This window comes from Coffea arabica, chromosome 10e (genome assembly GCF_036785885.1).
Source record: "Coffea arabica cultivar ET-39 chromosome 10e, Coffea Arabica ET-39 HiFi, whole genome shotgun sequence".
NCBI lineage: Eukaryota > Viridiplantae > Streptophyta > Magnoliopsida > Gentianales > Rubiaceae > Coffea > Coffea arabica.
Window position 1 is genome coordinate 5,091,933 of NC_092328.1, and position 21,069 is coordinate 5,113,001.

The 21,069-nt window shown below is 33.6% G+C and overlaps 1 protein-coding gene across 1 annotated transcript; it reads right to left on the reverse strand.

The window, feature by feature from the left end:
- Window positions 1-17,765: 17,765 nt before the first annotated feature.
- LOC113711901 (pentatricopeptide repeat-containing protein At4g18520, chloroplastic) lies at window positions 17,766-21,052 on the reverse strand. Its single transcript, XM_027235137.2, has one exon. It carries the CDS (start codon window positions 20,095-20,097, stop codon window positions 18,226-18,228), a length of 1,872 nt encoding a protein of 623 aa, XP_027090938.1. The 5' UTR covers window positions 20,098-21,052; the 3' UTR covers window positions 17,766-18,225.
- Between the last annotated feature and the right edge of the window lie 17 nt (window positions 21,053-21,069).

Sequence of the window (21,069 nt, forward strand, 5' to 3'; positions counted from 1 at the left end):
CATATACGATGATGTATCATCAGCTTTTCTGAGTACCACAAGAAACGGAATCTAGTTCTATAGATTTCCGTAGCAAGAATCTAGATTCTGGTGGGCTGATAAATTCTGCCATTTTCTGTGATTTAGTAATCAACAGGTGAAGTTATCGCCCTTTTTATACCTCAAGGCTTGAAGATTCGGCCACTCGGATTAATTTATACAACATGTGTTCTCATACCTAATTTGGAGATAATGTCCTCCGCATATGCAAAAATCTTCAAAAGCCCAAAAGAAATGGATAATTCTTGAGCATTAATGAATGAGGTCCATACATTAAACAAGCCATTTTCATGTAAACTCTTAACTAGAGCGATAAGGAAAAGATTGCAAACAATCTTGTTCGATCTTTCTGATGAAAATAGTAATATATTGCTTGCCCTTTTTTTTTTATTTTTGGATAAAATAATATATTGCTTACTTGAATAGTACGAGAACAGGATACCTCGGAACACTTTTGATTCTTGCTTCACAGAAACCAGACAATATACTATGCTATCATCTGCGGATAAAGATGGACTTGTTAATGTGCTGTAATGCCTGTTACTATGAGCAGTTACAATTCGTAATTACCAAACATTTTTCAAATTTGATTTAAGCCATCTCAGTCAGTAAAAAAGCCCGTTAGAACCTGATTCAAACCAAATGAAAATTCAGACCAATTATATATATTGCATACATACAAATTCCAATTATATTCCTGCTGATGACAAACTACAGCTTTGTATTTTCTTTCAATGTTCAGTCAATCAGCTAGGTAATAATCGATATAGTACATGACATGTTTTTAACTTTAGTAACTAGTAATAATAACCACCGGAGTCGGCGGAGGCTCTTTAGCTTTTTCCTACTATCAGGTTCAGAGTTTGAATCTTGTGCCTAATAGTTGGCGGTGGGAAGGATAAAAGAAGAAAAAAACTAGTAATAATAATAATGTAATCTCTTATAGCAGAAATCATTTGATCATCAGCTCTTTTTAGTCCCTGATGATTGCTGCGAAGAATGTGAAGAGGGATTTTTTGCGCTTGGACGGACCTTCTTGAACGGCAACATGGAGAAGCAACCAGTGCTGCTATGATGTGAAACTTTCTTCCGACTCCAACAACTGCAATGGGCTTCTGCTTCCTCAGCTTCATCCTCCCTTCCCTTCATTTTCTCCTTGTGCAGCTTTCTCATTACATAAACTTCAGATAGATCAAGACCACTACCCATCGACATTGGCTCGTTATTCTAAGGTATACCCTTATTCACTAATTACAAGTAGTAAACAACTGCTATCTTTAGTTCGGGTTGGACTGTGATGTGAAGGTTCGGAGCAGTCTTGGCGTGGAATTTATACAGATTCCTGTAAGCTTGGGGGTCACGCAAATTTTTGACTCCAGTCAGAAGTTTCTGTATGGTTTGTCTGTTAGTCTTCAGCCAACTCACCAATAGCTGAGTGGTGGACAAGCAAGAGTGTAGGACAAAAATTTTGATGCTTTCTTGTGGAAATGTTGCAGTAGTAGTATTCTTTTGACTTGGGTGTGTGAAGTGATGGAACACAACGACAGGATATACGAATAAAACTTCAAATTCAGCACAAATTTGAAGGCTTGTGATTTCAATTTGCTAGTTTTAGATTACAAAACTTATAAAGGATTCACAATAAGTGTTTGGATAGCACAAATATCTCAAATAATCTTTCGCTTGCATCGTAAACACATTTCCCAACTCACCTTTTTATATTCTCAATTATCTTTTTATATATCTCACATACATCACATCACAAAAAGTGCTACAGTAATTATTCCAAATAATATTTCAAATAATACTCTATCCAAGTTTTTTAGATTAAAAAGTGTTTGGATTGTAAATTATTTCAGATATTTTTACTGTAACACTTTTTGTAATGTGATGTATGTGAGATAAAAAGGTAATTGAGAAGATAAAAATGTGTATTGAAAATTATAATGGTGATGTAAGCAAATATATTTGGACAAATAATCTCCCGTCCAAACACACAATTAGTAATACTGTACTTCCTTTTTTTTTTTTTCTTTCCTAGTTTTGGACTTTAGTTTCAAGTCTGGCTACACAAGTGTTCCAAAGCTAACATATAAAATGGAATTGTACACAATTGTAACATAAAATATTACAAGAGCCCAGACTCATCTTTGACAACTCTTATTGCATAAGAGAATCCAAGAATAAACACTTTGATCTAGTCTTTAGTCTTTACAGCTGAAAGATCAGTCCTTCCAGGAAATAACGTTTGCAAAATCTTTGACAGTTGACAGGAGTCTTCCACTTCCATGAAACTATGCAATTCTCACGCGGAAAATTTTTCACGGGAGCATCCTTCGAGGGCCTAGGAGACTGTTTTTCTCTCTCTTTTCCTCCAAACGCAGCCTTATTTGGATTGCTATTTTTAAGAGTTTTTATAGAAAAATATATTATAACGATTTAATGTGTGTGAAATAAAAAAATATTTAAAAAAAATGTAAAAATTTTTCATGAAAAATCACAGTCCAAACAATAATGAGAAAAAAAAAAAGAAACATTTATGCCGCGTGGAGGGTTAGGGACTTGTGAACTTAGCGGTCAAAATTGTGGCCCGGTTTGAAACAAGGACATCTCCTCCATCAAGGCTCCGCGGCATTACATTTCACGCTCTTCCATGGAAAAACACGCCCCCAGCTTAAATCCTCAGTTTAAATCTCTGCTTCATGACAAATTCGAATGTAATCCTTCTCGGATACATTATCCAAGATTATTAACAACTCAAATATCATAGACTCTAAAAGCAGGAAATCAACTTGTAAAACGTGTGCAACTAGCTTGTTTCGATTGTTGGTTTTTTACAGAAAAATTTTTATATTTTTCGTGAACATATTTTTCAATCATTTTTTTTAATCTTACGTGAAAGTATATTTATTTACAAAAACTCCTAAAAATAACCATTTCAAAAAGATTCTTGGCTATTTTCGCGAACTGCAAAGCAAGGGGTTTATTGATGGACGATGAGGACATCTTAAGGACATCTTAACCCTCATAAAGTATTGCTCTCAATCTCAATCAACATGTCGTCATGCGTGACTGACCCGTTTGATGAGTTGATCAAAATATCTGCTCAATTCTGTGATATCCTTTATTCCATTAATTATGGAAAATCAATACATTAACTTCAGCCTTTAGGCGACCCTATGCAAGCACGGGAAGATTGGAACTTCAATTTCCTAAAAGAAATATATGAACAGGTACAAGAATCAAGTAGAAATTTATTTATTCCATATAATTGTTATGCACTCCATACAAATCAAGATAATCATAGACCATCAATCGGACAAAAAAAATAAAAAGAAAGAAAAGAAAAGGGGATCAAAGAATGGGATGCAAGTTAAAAATGTACAGGGACTTGGCAGCCAAAGAAGCAGAACCAAAATCCCGTGATATACAACAGTAGCTCCACTCATTTCAAGATTGCACAGCGGATTCTGACGAAGGGAGGACTGCAGAACTCGGGTGGACTTTCTTGAACATCCTGGAGACGAAACCACGGGAAGAATTCTTGGTTTTTTGAGCAGCACAACTACTTTTTTCATGGCCTTTCTGATCCTCACGACCGGCTTCAACCTTCTCCATCCTCTTCAGTTTTTCTTCGTACTTCTTCTTCATGACATAGGCTTCGGCAAGGGGGGCACTGAAACTCGACATGGCTAATCCTCAATCAATTGAACAAACGGTTTTATCCGGAAAAACAAGAAGAGAGAAAAAGGTTGTAGGCTTAACGACGTGGGTTTTGGAATTGAAGTGGTTTTTGACAATGGAGAATTGGGAGAGGCCTTAATGGGGTATATATATAGATTCTTGGGGGATTGGGGAGTACGCAATGGATGACTCGAGAAGATCCTTTCTTGGGGAAGTCTGCGTACGAAGGAACAAAGTCGGATGTTTCGGGTTCCTAGTTGCTACAAGATGGAAAGTGGCCTTGACGTTGATTTAATAGATGAAGAAAAGAATTTTGATGTCACCGCTTTGCTGCCTTTCCCTAGGTGGCAAGGAAGTTTCCACTGGAGTCGGAGTGTAGGTTTCCTTGAAGTGGGAACTTAATAGGTTTATGGTTTATAACCTCGTCATCTGGTCAACAATGGCGTGAGGTTCAGTAACTCCAAGTTTACGCCATTCGATGCGCTGAATCAAGGCTGACTTTAGGATATGGCAGTAATTTATTGTTCACTCACTAGACAAGGTTTAACTTACCATTAATTGCTATCAATTAGTGCATATAGAATACTCCCTCCGTCCCACTTTGTTAGTCTTGTTTTCCTTTTTTGTCCGTCCCAAATTGTAGTCCACTTTCCCATTAAGAAATATAGTAATCTTTCAAATTGTCTAAAATACCCTTATTAAATATCTTGTTATTAATACATTGTTATTAAATACTAACCCACTACATTGAATACATTGAGCTTTTCCAATACATTGAATACATTGACTACATTGATTAGCATAAGGGTATTTTAGGAAATTATTAATCTAAATTTATGTTTCCAACCAAATTAATTACACTTTCTTAATCTGTGTGAAAAAAAAACCAAAACTAAGAAAACGGGACGGAGGGAGTATCTAATATTTCCTCCGTCCCACTTTGATAATCCTGTATTCTTTTTTCATCTGTCCCAAATTGTAGTTCACTTTCCAATTGAAGAATGTAGTTGTATTTTAATTTTTCTAAAATACCCTTATTCAATTTAAGTAGTTGTTATTATAAACCTATCCCATTTAATGAGAGTTGATTCTTTTTTTTACCATCAATTCAAGTTTCCATAAAGTTGTACCATATTTAATGTGAGGGTATTTTAGAAAAATAGCAATTTAAATTTACTTTTCTAACAAAGTTAACTATTTTTTCTTAAACTATGTGAAAAAAAAAACAGAATTATCAAAGTGGGACGGATGGAGTATTTTTCTTATGTTCTTGGACTGAGCAAACAGATATGATGAACGCATAATCTATCCAAATCCTACACCATAGATATTGCCCTTTAGGGTGAGGGTGAATGTTCAATCCTAAGTAAAAGAAAAGGATGTAATGACATTATAAAACCACAGGGATTAATGAAAGGATTTTGGGCCTTTCTATCCATGCCAATTTTGATTTAGAAGCGTACATAAATGACTAAAATCGTCGGAATTATAATTAGGCAAGTAAACTCTGCTTCCTACTTTTCAATCTGGATACTTGCCCTTTGCATTCTATAATAGCATTATCGACCTCACTTCAATAGATAGAGACTAGTGAGCTAAAGAACTGGTAAACCAGTCTGATCTTAGATTTCTTTGACAATATCGAAGAGTTTTTTTTTTTGGTTTCTTGACAATATCCAACGGGGTGCTGAACGTGCATTGCATTTGTTGAAATGTCTTGAATCAGATCTTCGCCCTCCGCTGAGCTGTTCGGGGATCTCGATTTTTTGGGCCTAATGGTCCAGTTCGTTTTAATTATTTGGTTGTATATATATACCTTATATCCATTATGTACAAATATATTCGAACCCTAATAAAATCTAATTTCCCCCAAATTTGTTCTTGTTTGTTCTTCCGTTCCGCTGCATCTGTTTTAACAGCTTTTGTCTCGTGATATTGTCAACTTGTTTTTTTTAAAAAAAATTATCCAACATTATTTTAATGAGAAGTAGCACAACTTGGAATTTCAGAATTTGTTTAAGAAACTATTCGATCAAGCAAACAAATTATCAAACAACAGTTCTATACAGAGTAAACGATTGACGAAAAAGAATGGAGTCAGAAGAATTTCATCATCGTACAACGAATTTGGACCTTTCTTGACAGGCAAATTAGACGAACCATTAAAATGATTCCGTTCGCTCAAAAAGATTAATACACAAGTACAAGTAACTTTTATATACAAAACAGAAAAAATTTACATAATTTGTATCCAGATGACTGATTCTTCTGAACCAAGAATTGAACAGCGGAGTACTCTTCTGATGAAGGGACAGCACACGGCCGTAGCACGAATGGGAGCGAGAAGCTTCATTATGGTTCTCCTGGTCTTTGTGAAACGGAATAAGTTGATGTCAGGCGATCCAGGGGAAAATGCTGATTTGTTTAATATTTGACTTTTGACGTTTGAAGGAGTCGTCGAAATGAAGAATTTGACAATTTCTACTTGCAACCGAAGCAACACATATCTATTGGGTTGGACAAAAGACTTTTGGTAGGCTGACTCTGTCGTAGGGTCAAGGGTGATGTGAGGTTCATTTTATGTAATTTGTGTCAGAATTTCCTCAAAACCGATGAGGTTCCCCGGAATCTGCGTCGTTGGACCTAAACACTCAGGCGAAAAATTCGATCTTTAATTTTCACGGAATAACAAATTGAAATACCTAAGTGTATACTTTGTGGCAATAGACCCAAATTAGTTTACCTGCGGCCGGTCTCGGAGCGTGATGGGGTATACCTGCTTTTGTCCATCTTGTAGTAGTATAAGAACTTTTCATTTATTCGTTTATTTTTGTTTGACTTTTCGATTCAAAGATCAGGAATATATATCACTGTACGCTACGTGACTTACAATGCAAGAGTTAGATGGCGTTTGGTTCGCACGTCGAAATCAGATTCGGAATCGGATATCTTGAGTTTGGAATGCGGTCATTCATTCCAATACATTTGTTTGGTTTAAGTACCTGAAATGTGTACCATTACTATAGTTGATGTTTGGCTCGTTGACTCTTTCGGAATAGAATATAATAAATATATTATAAATCACATCGTAAATGATAGTTATTGACTCTTTGTAAATGAGATTTAAAAAATTTTCACTAATTAAATATATTAGTATAAATGTATTAGTAAATTTAATCTAACTAATTAATAATTTCTATTAGTAAACATGTATAATTATTAGTATAATTGATAATATTAATTATATTACATAAATTAATATACATTATATAATACATATAACTAATAATATTATTATAAGTTTGTAACTAATTAAATTAAATATTATATATAATTAAATATAAATATATAATTGTTATAATATAAATATATAATTATAATTATATAATATATACAAATATTAATTATACTACTATTTTATATAAATATAATATATATTGCATTTTAAATATAGTTATTATTATATATTATTATGTATAAAATTATAATTATAATTATAATTATATAACTTATTAATATTACATACATGTATATATTATAATTATATGCACATATAATATACATTTATAAATATACATATATTTATATTATAGATATATTATTATATAATATTAATAAATTTATATCATATAAATATAATTATATTTAACTAAATAATTATAATATATATTTATATAATATAATAATATCATTGTTATAAGTTTGTAACTAATTAAATTAAATATTGTATGTAATTAATTATAATTATACAAATGTTATAATATAAATATATAATTATAATTATATAATATATAAATATTAATTGTACTAATATTTGATATAAATATAATGCATATTAATATTAGATATAGTTATTATTATATTTAAAATAATAAATATACTTATAATTACATAATTTATTAATATTATATACATGTATATATTATAATTATATGCACATATGATATACATTTATAAATATACATATATATTATAAATATATTATTAAATAATATTAATAAATTTATATTATATAAATATAATTATATTTAACTAAATAATTATAATATATATTTATATAATATACTAATATTATAATAAAATATTATAATTGTAATATATTATATATATGTATATATTATAATATAAATATATAATATATAATATATATAAATATTAATTATATTATAATATAAATATTAATTATATTAAATATTATGTAATTATAAGATTTTGGAATCACACTTGGGTTTTGGACAAAACCCACCTTTTTACTAGGGAATAGAGAGATGTCAAATTTTTAGAAATCATTCCAAAATTTCAATTCCCATACCAATGAACCAAACACCAGTTATGTAGTTTATTCCATTAATTCATTCCGATACCCTTTTACCAAACGTCCCCTTATTATGTGCGACGCGTTGGGGATAGGAATTTTTGTCAAGTCACTAGTGCTATCGCTACAGACGCAAGACCTACAAAGCCTAGAAGCGCCAACCTCATCAAATTCTTCTATCAATTACTACAAAGTATATATATTTTTCGATAAATAAAAAGTTTGGAGGAGTTGGATTTTGATTAATGTCACTGTCAAGCATATTTTCTAAACCATACATCGCTTATAAGTGTTCTTGCAAATCGTCCACTAATACCGTCCTTACATCGATAGATTTTTTATGAGAGAATGGTTCGTTCTTACCACTTAAATCAACACAGATCTCATATCGACAATGAAATTCAAATATATAGCCTGAATATGATCCGTTCTTACCAACTATATCAACTCGTATAGGCCCATTACAGATAAGACTGTTCACGAATCGAGCCTCAATTATTTTTTTTTTATTTTTTAAGCTCGAGCTAAAGTTTGACATTTTGAACTCATCAAGGTCAAACTCGGGTTTGAGATTCATAAAATTAATGGGAGGCTCGATTCAATTAAAGCAAAATTCGACTCTACTCGATTCGGCTAGTTTAAACCCCTAATTACAAATTAATTGAGCTAGCTAAGGATGCCCAAGTTGCCATTTGTGACATGATGACACAGAGGAACAGGACGCCACTGGATTGATTCCCATCACCCCAGTCCTTGAGAACTGTTACACTCCGCACGCGCCCCTTTAATCAAACATTGCTGTCTTTCCCTCTCCCAACTCTACTTTATGCCTTCGGATTCCAATACGCAAAACCACTTCCCCAGCCCCCACCACCCCGTGGCGGCCAAGAGATTGCAAATGCTTAAATACCAAACAAAGTTGTGACTCTTTTGGTAGTTATTAGGTCGTAAGATGAAGATGAATCGTCGTAAATTTGTCCAGTAGTTGGAAATTAGGCTCGAAAATGTTAGGTACGTTGCTGTCTACTCAAGGCTGCTGCTTTTCTGTAACTCCTACAATGGAGTATGGAGTGGGACCAATTTGGTGTCATATTTCTGACACAGATTTTGAGATTTGCCAAGCAAAGGTAGAGAACTGCCATTTCACATATGAAAGAAAGAAAGAAGGAATTAAGAAGAAGAAGAAGAAGAAGAAATTTTTTGTTTGATACATCCCTAGTCTAGTGAAATAAATACACCACCTCTAATCCTACGTATGCCTATTTGCTATGCAGGTGAATCTATCTATGAGTTGGAATTAGGCTCGAAAGCTATGCCGGCACAACCACCCCACAAATTATTGTATAGCAGTAGTACATATGTTGGAATTTCAATGAATTCAAGAACCCCCAGAGCAACAAAATGCAACACCAAATCAATGCAAAAACATAATCATGTACAAAATTACATCATATTATTAACATCCCTGGCCCAATTTGTAAGCCTGAAGTCTGAACAGATTACAAACTTTTGCCCTTTTTGGTACGAAGAAATTATAACGTGTGATCCGAGGAGGAGGAGGAAAGAAGTCAAAATGCTACCACCGAGCTTTGGACAAGCATCACAGTGCTAGTAGTATTGGTAGTAATTCCAAATCAGATTCACCATACATCAATCTGTCAGCAGAAAGCAGGACATTTTTAGTCCCCAAAGCACAGTTGCTGACTGACCATACCTACGAGTTCCATGATCTCGACGTCCCAAGAAAACATTTATTGGGCAGTAGTTTCTGAAGAGGGAACATCAGCACTTGAGTGAACTTTCTTAAACACCCGGCCGGAGAAGAAACCACCAGAAGAAGAATCCTTGCTTTTGCGGGCAGTGGTGGTGCTCGCTTGATCAGCTTCTTTTTTACCAGCAGCTGCTTCCATCTTCTCCATCTTCTTCATCTTCTCTTCATATGTCCTTTTCGTCATGTAAACTTCAGCAATGGCTGCACTAGCTGTTGCCATGGCTCCTCTGTAACGAGATGGTTCTTATAGTACAAAAACTAGGCCTTCTTGTTACAGTAACAGAGAAAATTTTTCAAAAATTGCGTTTTATTCAGCAAGTACGAGTAAATGTTGGGGTTGGCATAAACGGGGTATATATAAATAGAATTTTACGGGCTTGGACAACACGCAAGAAAAGTTGATGTGGTGGACCAAAAGGTGGTATAGAATATGATGTTTGATTTGAGTTGTGAGCTCAAAAAATTTGACTAGGCTTTCTTGATGGCAAAGCAATAAATGTGTGGGGCAATTTTGTTTTATCTGTTCATGTAGTCACGACTGACGTGACATTGATTTACGAGTGGAATTTGGAAGTGTGCCAAGTGCTGGCATGATAATTTGTTCCGTTGTCTGTGCTTCAAAGGGCAAAAGAGCAGTCGACTTTGATTCAACAAATAAATATTAACGCGTGTTGTGTCGAAGAAGTTATTGGTCTGCTCATAAATCATCATCTCATTTGATAGCAATATAAAAGTACGTTTTCTAATCGTCCGTTTGTCTTCTAATTAAATTACTGGGGAAACTACTCTGTGCAAGGCACAGTTTGGGCCCATCTGAAATATTGTTTAAAATATATATTATTACATTTTTATTTAGGAACATAGTAGCAATACAAGAATTAAATATATGACAAATATAGATTCAACATGATAGTGTTTCTGTTTAGCATTGCTAATTCAAAACATTAGCCCCAAAAATAAGACAGTCCTACATTAAAATTTAACTAAAAAAAGAAAGCATGAAATTTTTTTTTTGTAAAATTAATTCTAATAAATACATATACCTTCACATGTCCTTATTTAAAAATATAATAATAACATGACAAACTGTGTCAATATCGCTAGAAAAAAAAATGGCTCATTCAACTTGCAACTCACTGAGTTTAAAAGCATCATTTAACATATAATGTCCCAGTAAAAAGTATAAGTGGGAATACATTGGCAAACGTTTAGAAAGAAAATTATGTTAGCAAATTCGCCTCATTTAGAAAAAGAAAAAAAAAAGGAGAAAAGTGTAAAGCTTGGGAGCGGTCAGAGAAAATAAGGATTTGTGTAAGTTTTTGTCATGGTAAAAAAGAAAAGACAAAATAAGGGAAAAAATAATGAAAAAGAAAAAAAAAGAAATTAAATCACCTACCTTAAAAGGCGTATGCCACTTGTCAAATTTGTCAAAAAGAAGAGAAGCCACGTGACAGCCATTGGGACTGCTATAGTAACTCCCCTTAATATACTTGAGGGATGTTATAGTAACTAGTGTTACTCTAAAAATAAAATTTCATATAATCGTCTATCCGGCTGCGTTTGGATTGAGTGTTTTTGCACCTGTTTTTAAAAAACTGTTTTTCACATTCCAAATGCTACAGTAATGTGTATTTCAAAAACAACTTCAAAAACACCATATCCAAACAATATATCAAAAACAACTCCAAATATATTTCAATTATGTATATTTAATTTATATATTTTAATAAGTATATTTCAATTTGTATATTTTAATTATGTATTTTAATATGTATATTTCAATTATGTATTTTAATATGTATATTTCAATTATGTATATTATATATATTATATTAATATAAATATATTTATTTCAATTATGTATAATATTATATATATTATATCAATTGAAATAAATATTATATATTTATATAAATACATTTATTTATATATAAATTTATAAATATATTTATTCAATTTTGTTTTATAATATATATTAATATATGTTAATATGTATATTTCAATTATGTATATTATACATAAATTATATTAATAATAATGTATATTATATATATTATACATTTCTAATATTATATATTTATACATACATATTATAAATATTTTATTTTATTTATAATATATTTATAATATATTTATAATATATTTACATAAATATTATATGTTATATAAATTATATTTAATATAACGTATAACATATTATACATTTATACATAATATATAAATATTTATGTATATTTATAATATACATTTATATTATGTATAATATATAATATAATATATTTATACATTTATATTAATATACGTAATATTAATTTTACATTTATACATAATATTAATACATGTATACATTTATATTAATTATATTAATACATTTCTACATAATATTAATATATATTTATAATTTATTAATTTATACATTTATATAATATTCATTTATAATTTATACATTTTTAATAATATACACTTATACATTTAAATATACATTTATATTATGTATTATATATATTAATACATTTATACATTTATATTAATATACATAATACTCCCTCCGTCCCGTTTTGTTAGTCTTGGTTTTTTTTTCACACAGATTAAGAAAGTGTAATTAATTTGGTTGGAAACATAAATTTAGATTAATAATTTTCTAAAATACCCTTATGCTAATCACGAAGAGTGCCAATTAATATCAGTTACAGCTAATGGGTTAGTATTGGAAAAATTCAATGTATTCAATGTAGTGGGTTAGTATTTAATAACAATGTATTAATAACAAGATATTTAATAAGGGCATTTTAGACAATTTGAAAGATTACTACATTTCTTAATGGGAAAGTGGACTATAATTTGGGACGGACGAAAAAGGAAAACAAGACTAACAAAGTGGGACGGAGGGAGTATTAATTTTACATTTATACATAATATCAATACATATGTACATTTATATTAATTATATAAATACATTTCTATATAATATTAATATATATTTATAATATATTAATTTATACATTTATAATATTCATTTATAATTTATACATTTATAATAATATACACTTATAATTTATAATATATTTATAATATTCATTTATAATTTATACATTTATAATAATATACACTTATACATTTATAAATATATTTATATTATGTATTATATATAATATAATACATTTATATATTTTTATATGAATATATAAATATATTTATTGATAAATATCTATAAATGTATTATAAATACATATTTATATAAAAATATAAAATTTATAATTTATAATTTGTACATTTATATAATATTCATTTATAATAATATACATCTATACATTTGTAAATATAAATGGATCATAAATGCATAAATCTATATTTATATAAAAATATAAAAATTATAATATTCTAAAAATACTCAAAAATGTGTTTCAAAAATACCTCTAAAAATAATCCAAAAAAATCTACAGTAAAAGTTTTTCATATAGTTTTTAAAAAACAACCCCAAAAACAACTAATCCAAACGGACTTGTTTTTCAGATTCAAAATGCTACAGTGGTGTTTTTGAAAAACAAATCCAAAAACAGCTAATTCAAACGGAGCCCATATCTTTACTATACTAAAAGCGTCAGTTGGCTTAGCTACAGTGAAAATGGGTCGGTTATAGCGTGATTTGTGTGAGCTTGAGGAGCAGTTGGGTCTTTTGTCATTCAGTGGTGATGGCTTTTGTCGTTCAGTGGTGTGGGCGACAAGAGAAAGAACTGCTTCTTTTCTTGAACAAAAGAAGAGGCCGCCATGTGCCTAGCTGTCTGCATGGCTTTGGAACTTCGATGCTGTCCGCGTGGCTTTGCTGCTGGCTGCATGGCTTTGGCTTTGCTGGAAATTTCCTGCTATCCGCGTGGCTTTGTTGTGGGCGGTGAGTTTGTTGTGGGCGACAAGAGAAAGAACTGCTTCTTTTCTTCAACAAAAGAAAAGACCGCCATGCGCCTAGCTGTCTGCAAGGCTTTGGAACTTCGATGCTGTCCGCGTGGCTTTCTTGTGGCCGGTGAGTTTGCCGCTATGAGCTGTCTGCATAGAGGCAGGTTTTTGGGAAGTAAGTACTGGCGCAGGGAATGGAGTTTTAAGAACAGACCTATGCCCTTGGGCTGTTGAACAGAATTCTTTAAATAACCCCATCTCCCACTATAAAAGAAAGTCGTATTCAAACTCCCCTTCACTTCCTCTTCCTTTGGTCGAGCGAGCTTTCGCTTCCTCTCCTAACTAAACACTAACTTCAAAAAAACAGCCAGTACTCTTTTACTTCATTCCTTTCCAAGAGCTTCACTCCTGCCCGAAGACGTACAGGATTTGAGTGAGTTTTGAGCTTTTCTTACAGGAGAGCATACGGCCTGGCAGGCCTTCCCTTTCCGCCGGAGGGACGTAACTTCTTATTACAAAAAAGAATCGGATGCCGTGGAACGAAGGTCCTTGCTTGCTGGCTAGCGCTATTGCCTTCCTTGCTTTATAAACGTAATGAAATGGAACACTGCCTTTTTGTTCAGTTTCACTCTTGTCAATGACAGCCTCTATCCTTTCTCTGGATCTTATGAGACTTAATGCCCAACCAATCTCGGTTTTGGGACTCTCTATCCTTTCTCTGGATCTTATGAGACTTAATGCCCAACCAGTCTCGGTTTTGGGACTCTCCCCTAATCTTCGCTACTTTGAACTTATCTTGTGTTAAAGGCCCGAGGTAAACCTCCTTTCGCCCAAAGTATGGACTACTTTACTATCTAGGAAGTAGTATAGTTCGGCACGCGATTGAAGAACTCGGCTCCATTATGGAATTATAGAGATGTGTGCTTTGAGAAGAGAAGATTACACGTAGCTTATCAATTACGTGTGTCATGCAAGCAGCAGCACAGGTGTTAGTAATACGAGCAATTGGAACGTGTGATGTATTATGAGTATGAGTAAAGCAGAGTTTTGTAGTGCTTCTAACAATTATTCGTCTATATTATATACCTGTTTTGTTTGATGGAGTTGAATTGTGTCTTGAGTGCGCTGAAGAAAAGCTTCCGAAATCAACGGGAGTGATTGATAGTAGGGTATGGTATTCTTTTTGTTGAAGTTAGTACTGGTTTTTGCTTGTTTCTCAGAGGGTGTATAAATTTCTGATAAGCGTGGGACTGGTTGGAAAATGGATGTCAGGTCAACAGGCATATTGGTGCTTTGGTGTCTGAATCGTGCAAAGTTTTTCATAGATATCTTTCCATACTTTGTTCCAAAATCGTATAAAGAAGTTACTTTGTACTTGATTGTTTGAATTATATTTAGCCGCATTAGTCTGTTGTGTACGTAAGCCAGGAGGAGACAGTTTTGATTGATTAAAAATAAAATTCAATGCAGTGCAGGAAGATATTAGGAATTTAATATGCCACCAGATAGGCCTGGGAATTCGAGGAAAGAATGAATATTTAACCTCATGGATCGTAAAAATAAAAGTTTCTTTCTTGTTGCAGTAATCAGATTCTTTAACTGAATCAAGAGATACAGTGATCATATTTGTAAATACAAAAATTGAGAATCTGGCCTTCTCTAATGTAAAAATAAATATTTCTATGCTGTCTTGGTGATCAGATTGTGCAATATTTATACGTTTTTGCTTAACAGATGCCAAGCTGTCTTGTTTTTCTGTGAAGTTTGAATTTAAGTGAGATATCGAGCGAATTTTTTTTTTTTTTTTTTTTATGCTCGACGTTTTTTTATGTCTCTTCACTTAGAAGAAGGCGATCATATTGCTGGTTCAGAGCTCAAAAGGAAGCATTGATTGTTCATCATATCAGTATATCAGAAAACTGTTTGTCTGTTGCTTGATTAAAAGAAAGGTTATAGATAACATCTCGGAAATTGCTGCATTAAACTAATTGGAATCGTGAGATCAGATGGAGCTGCTGGATGATATAAAGAAAAAAGAAAACGTGGGCTGGGGAAAGAATCTAGAGTCTCTCGCATCCTCAAGTGGTTATCAATAAGTTTAATTTAGGGATTGATCGTATTGGAAATTCTTTTTTAACTATTTTAGAACAATGGGTTGTTGATTAAAACAAAAGAATCGTGTTCATCCTCGAAGATGGTGCTGCGAAGGATTAGCAGTAGGTCTGATCTATGACGACATACAAAGTAGTAGCTTGGACGAAGTGTTTCATAAGAATACAAGTTCTGCAATTATCCTCTTTTGAAAGCAAAGGTTCAATATAGTCATCAGAGCTGCGTTTTCGTACTTGGATCACATAGAAGAGCTACCTATTGTCTTGTGGCTAGGAGATGTCAACTGGAAGTTCATGCTCGCGTTCCAGGTATTGGGACAATATGTGCAAAGCGTTAGGAACGTACTTGGCCCTATAGCTTCGGGCGGGTACCTCCATACCCATACTCTGAGCACTTTACCAATCTATAGTTTCTCATTACAAGTTTTTCTAGCGAAAGTTTTTCGCACAAATCGTTAACACCAAACTACCTACTATCAATTACATTAGAGTAACACAAATTTGGGGCAACTAGTAATACTAAAACGTGTAAAGATCCATGTAACTTGATCAAAACTTCTTTTTTTGATAAAGATATAAGAAAAAGAAATAAAAAAGACTCGTCTACTCACATATCCATCATGACATATGTATGCAATCTCCAAACATTTAACTCTCTATATATTTTTTTATTTCAGAAATTTTAGTAACAAAAAATTTTAGTACCCGTTCTTATTACAGGATATTGCTCAAAACAAGAAAAAAAAAAAAGGAAAAAAATTTGTAAAAAAATCTTACTACAAGAATAATTGACTCACCCCTCTTTGTTTGGCATCCCACATCAGCCCATCTTGCAAAGTCCAGATACGACTTAAGTTTAGCCACTTTCGAGTTCCTTGCACATGATTATACGGAGGCCCTCAAACGAAGATGAAGATAAATCAAGAAACCAGAGGCGGGGAAAAGTCATCGTTTTGCTCTGTTATTCTACTTTTTGTGTCATCAAGGAAGTTAGCTCCTAGTTAGAATTCAGTTTGAGTTAGTACTGTCTTCGACAAGCGTTAGTTGGAGTTTGGCAAATATGGCTTTTCCTTATAGCTAATTCAAAGTTGAGGAAATCTCCAACATTTCTGAATGTGCAAAGAAAATAGCTCTGTCCTTGGTGAGAGTACCAAAATGCTTGCCAATTTCCAACAGCAAGTGCTTTTGGCACCAAGACTCAGTAGATCATGACAAAATGCTTACTAATTCCAACAGCAAACCTAATACCAATCATACCATAAGATTAGGTCCTTATTTTCATATTTCTGTAGAAGAGCATTTGCAAGTGCATCAGCTGATGCACCATACAGCAATAAAAGTTGCTCTTTCAACATGAGCAAGAAGCATCTGTTGACTGTATATACTGATACCGCTGATCCACAGCTTATTTCAAGGAGAGATCTTGAACCAGAGTTGTTTGAAGCTGAGTAGGTCTTATTCTAAGTATCTTGCATTAACAAAGATTCTGCATCCAGGTCATAGAGAGGGAAAGAAATTTAAAATGCTAGGCTAAACAGCATTCCCCAAATAGGAAGATGCAAAATATTTGCTTGATGAGTTTTAAGCAAGATATGCTTGCCAAGAATCTATTTGAGATGGTTATTACCCAACATTATCTCAATTTTTTCCAATTTTGACTGGATCCCATACAGGAAACCTGCTTATTCTTGCATGAATCAGCTTGTGTACATCTAGCATTTCTGAAATCCTCTGATGACAGATCCTCGTGCATTAAATTTGGGACTTTCTTAATCTGAATAATTGGTTCTTATACGTTGACCACATTAAATTACAAAACGAACAGAATCAAGGAGTCTTAACAATGACAGGTATTTTAAATGGTGACAGGATCCTCCTCATACTTGAGAAACTTAAAACTGAAAGGAGACGGTTATGTCTAACGGGTAACTAGAAGAGATTTTGCCTTGAATACTTTGACAAATTCAAAGAATTATAACTCGGTATATTTCCCAGTCTATAATAGTTCTGTAATCTCTCGTGGTCGACACGTCATAAATAATACAGGAAAATTACTGTACAACAGCTCATTCTTACAAGTTAGAGTGGCATCTGAAGTTCCTTTTGTCCTTGCCACATTACCAAATTTCTCCAGAAGCAACTCCATTAAATCTATTGCCCGCTTGACAAGAGGGGATTATGTCATCTCCTTCACATGGTTTATCCTTTCCATAGAGAGAAGGTTGTCTTGTAATACCAGGGATTCCAATAATCCACAAGCGTCAAATCCAGGCAGGGTTCCCAAGTTCTATTATCAGGCCATCGGCTTTATCAAACTTCTGTTCCATCACAGACAGGAACCACATTGTTAATCGTTCAATATACGCGGTTGACCAAAAAAGTCTCACAAATCTCTAATGAGAAGTAACTCCTGCTTAAACGAAGGATCTAGAGGAATCAAAACCCTGCTTCAAAACAGATTCCACATCCCATTCAACATCTCCACAGGCCGTAAGCACTGTAGCAAAAATGTAGTCATCCAACTGAATGCCTTCAGCTTGCATCCGGTACATGAGCTTAAAAGCGTCTCTGCAGAGCCCATTTCTGGCATAAGCAATGATCATCGCCTTCCAAGAAACCAAATTTCGCTCTGGCATGCTATCAAAGACACGGATTGCCTCAGCGAGATGTCCACACTTTGCATACATATGGATCAAAGCACTGCCTACAAATACATTAGAAGAAGCAGGAGTCTTATTTATACTAGAGTGAATCAGTTTCCCTTGTCTAATATCCTCCAACTGAGCGCATGCTTTCAGAGCTGATGAATAAGTAAAACAATTGGGATCCACACCCTCTCCCAACATCTCTTTCAAGTACTCAAGAGCTTCCTGCTCATGGCCAAGACGAGCACAGCCGGAAATCATGGAAGTCCATGAAACTACATCTCTTAAGGGCATGTGCTGGAGGACCTTAGATGCAGCTGAATAATTGACACATCTACAGTACAGCCACACGAGGGCACTCCCTATAAAAATATTGCCTTGGACATGATTCCTGAAGACTTGTGCATGGACCTCCTTTCCCATTTGTAAGGCCCCAAGTAAGCCACATGCCCTAAGAATGCTTACCATGGTCAAGTTATTTGCAGCTATCCTCCGTCTCTGCATCACCCTGAAGTGTCTTATGGCTTCTTCACCAAGCCCATTACGAGCATATCCTGCAATAAGAGATGTCCATGTCACCGTGTTCCTCTTCCTCATCCCATCAAACACCATCCTTGAATCCTCCATTTCTCCGCACTTTGCATACATATCCACAAGTGAAGTCCCCACAAAAATATCCATTCTATACTGTCTCTTAACAATGGCCCCATGCAATTGCTTCCCCAATTTCAACCCTTTTTCCTCCCCACAAGCATCCAAGACACTGCATACTGTATATTCATTTGGCTCGAATCCATCAGCTAACATCCTTGAAAACATCTGAAAAGCCTCCTCTCCTCTCCCATGCTGTGAACAGGCAGTAATAATAGTTGTCCAACAGACGACATCCCTCTTATTCATCCGGTTAAACACACGAAAAGCATTTTCCAGTTCACCACCCTGCACATAAAAATACACTACAGCACTATCCAATATCAACCCACTAAAACAACCCTTTAGCATACGAGCATGTACTTGCTTGCCAAGTTCAAAGTCCAACCTTTTACAACATAAGTTCAGCACACAGACAAAAGTTTTGGAATTCCACGGGATCCCATTTTCAGCAAACTCGATAAAGTGCCTCGCAGCATCACTGAATAGCCCAAAAATTATATACCCATTAAGCATAGCTGTCCAAGAAACAACGTTTCTCTGCGACATTTTATCAAACACATTCCTAGCTTGAACCAACCTACCATGTTTTATATACTGGGAAATCAAATTATTGTAACAAAAAACTTCTAAATCGTTCACACACTTCAAAATACATGCGTGGATTTTCTTAATTTCTTTGGTGTTGCGAGAAGATTGAAGCCACTTGGCAACCAAACGGAACTCAGGAACAACTAGCGAACGGTTAAAACAAGTGGTGCTGTTGTAGTCATCTGGGCTTTCGGGGTCTGTCTGGAGTGTGCAGGAAGTGCGGTAATCGGATAAACAAGACGAGTTTTCGCCGGTAAAACGAGGGGTGGTTTTGTGGCTCTGTGTTCTTTGGAATTGCTTCGTGTACTTAGGTGCTTGGTCTGGATGAGCTCCAAAAAGGGTACGACATTGAAGCTCAAAGACAGAAATTTGTGCTGAGGGAAATACTGGTGAGAACATGGCCCGCAAATAAAATTGTCAGTCTCCCGCTGGAAATTCTGCTGCAAACTTTTCGCTATTTGCTCAGAAATGGAAGCGAGCCGGAAGTGGTTAGTACTTGGATTTTGGCTCACAACTCGCGCGCTTACATATACGTATTTCGGTTGTGTAACAAAAAGCAAATTTTATCAGTCCCGCTACTTAGGCAAAGAAGCCTCTACACTACTATTATCAGACCAACTTTATACTTTTATAATTCATGACTACATTTTGAGTTTTTGCTTTAGATTTATATAATTAATGGCTATATTTTGATTTTTTTGGTCGTGAGTAGATTTTTTGTCAGAAGCAATAGATATTATTATCATTAGATAATCACCTTTACAATTTGGGAGCAGAGGCTCTTAACACAAACTCTTGTCTGAGTCACTTAAATTTGCATCTAACTCATTTTTAAGGACTTTCACCCGGTAGGAAATTAGCATTTGGCATGTCTAGCTAATGTAAAGTGACATTTGGATATTGTTAAAAGAAATGTGTTTGGATAGAATATCACTTGAATTTTTTTTTTTTGGGTAGAATTATTCCTCAAGACTTTTGGTGATTTAATGCATTTGAGAAAAAAGAATCATTTATAGATGAAAAGATGATTGAAAAATACGTTTATGATGCAAAAAGAAGAAAAAAAAAAGGGTTCTTCACTCATTTTGTAACCTAAAAATGGTGAAACAACAACAATTTGACTTCAATTTTACCTACAAGAAAGAAAATTGACCTTTGGGAGGTGGGACAGAACAGAAGAGAGAGAAATTTTGCAAGCAAAGAAGAGAAATATGCAAGTCGTTATTTTCTCACATCTGAGAATTTTAAGAATATTATCTTCCTATTGGAGAGTTAACATAGATTTTCAAATACTTTTTATTTTTTACGTATCCAATTTTCTTATAAGAAGATTAGACTTAATGAAGGTAAACTCGACAACGATATTCTGCT

What these genes read in the sequence shown, in the direction of transcription:
- LOC113711901 (XM_027235137.2), bottom strand. Translation starts at nt 20,097, where the DNA reads ATGTTCTCACCAGTATTTCCCTCAGCACAAATTTCTGTCTTTGAGCTT.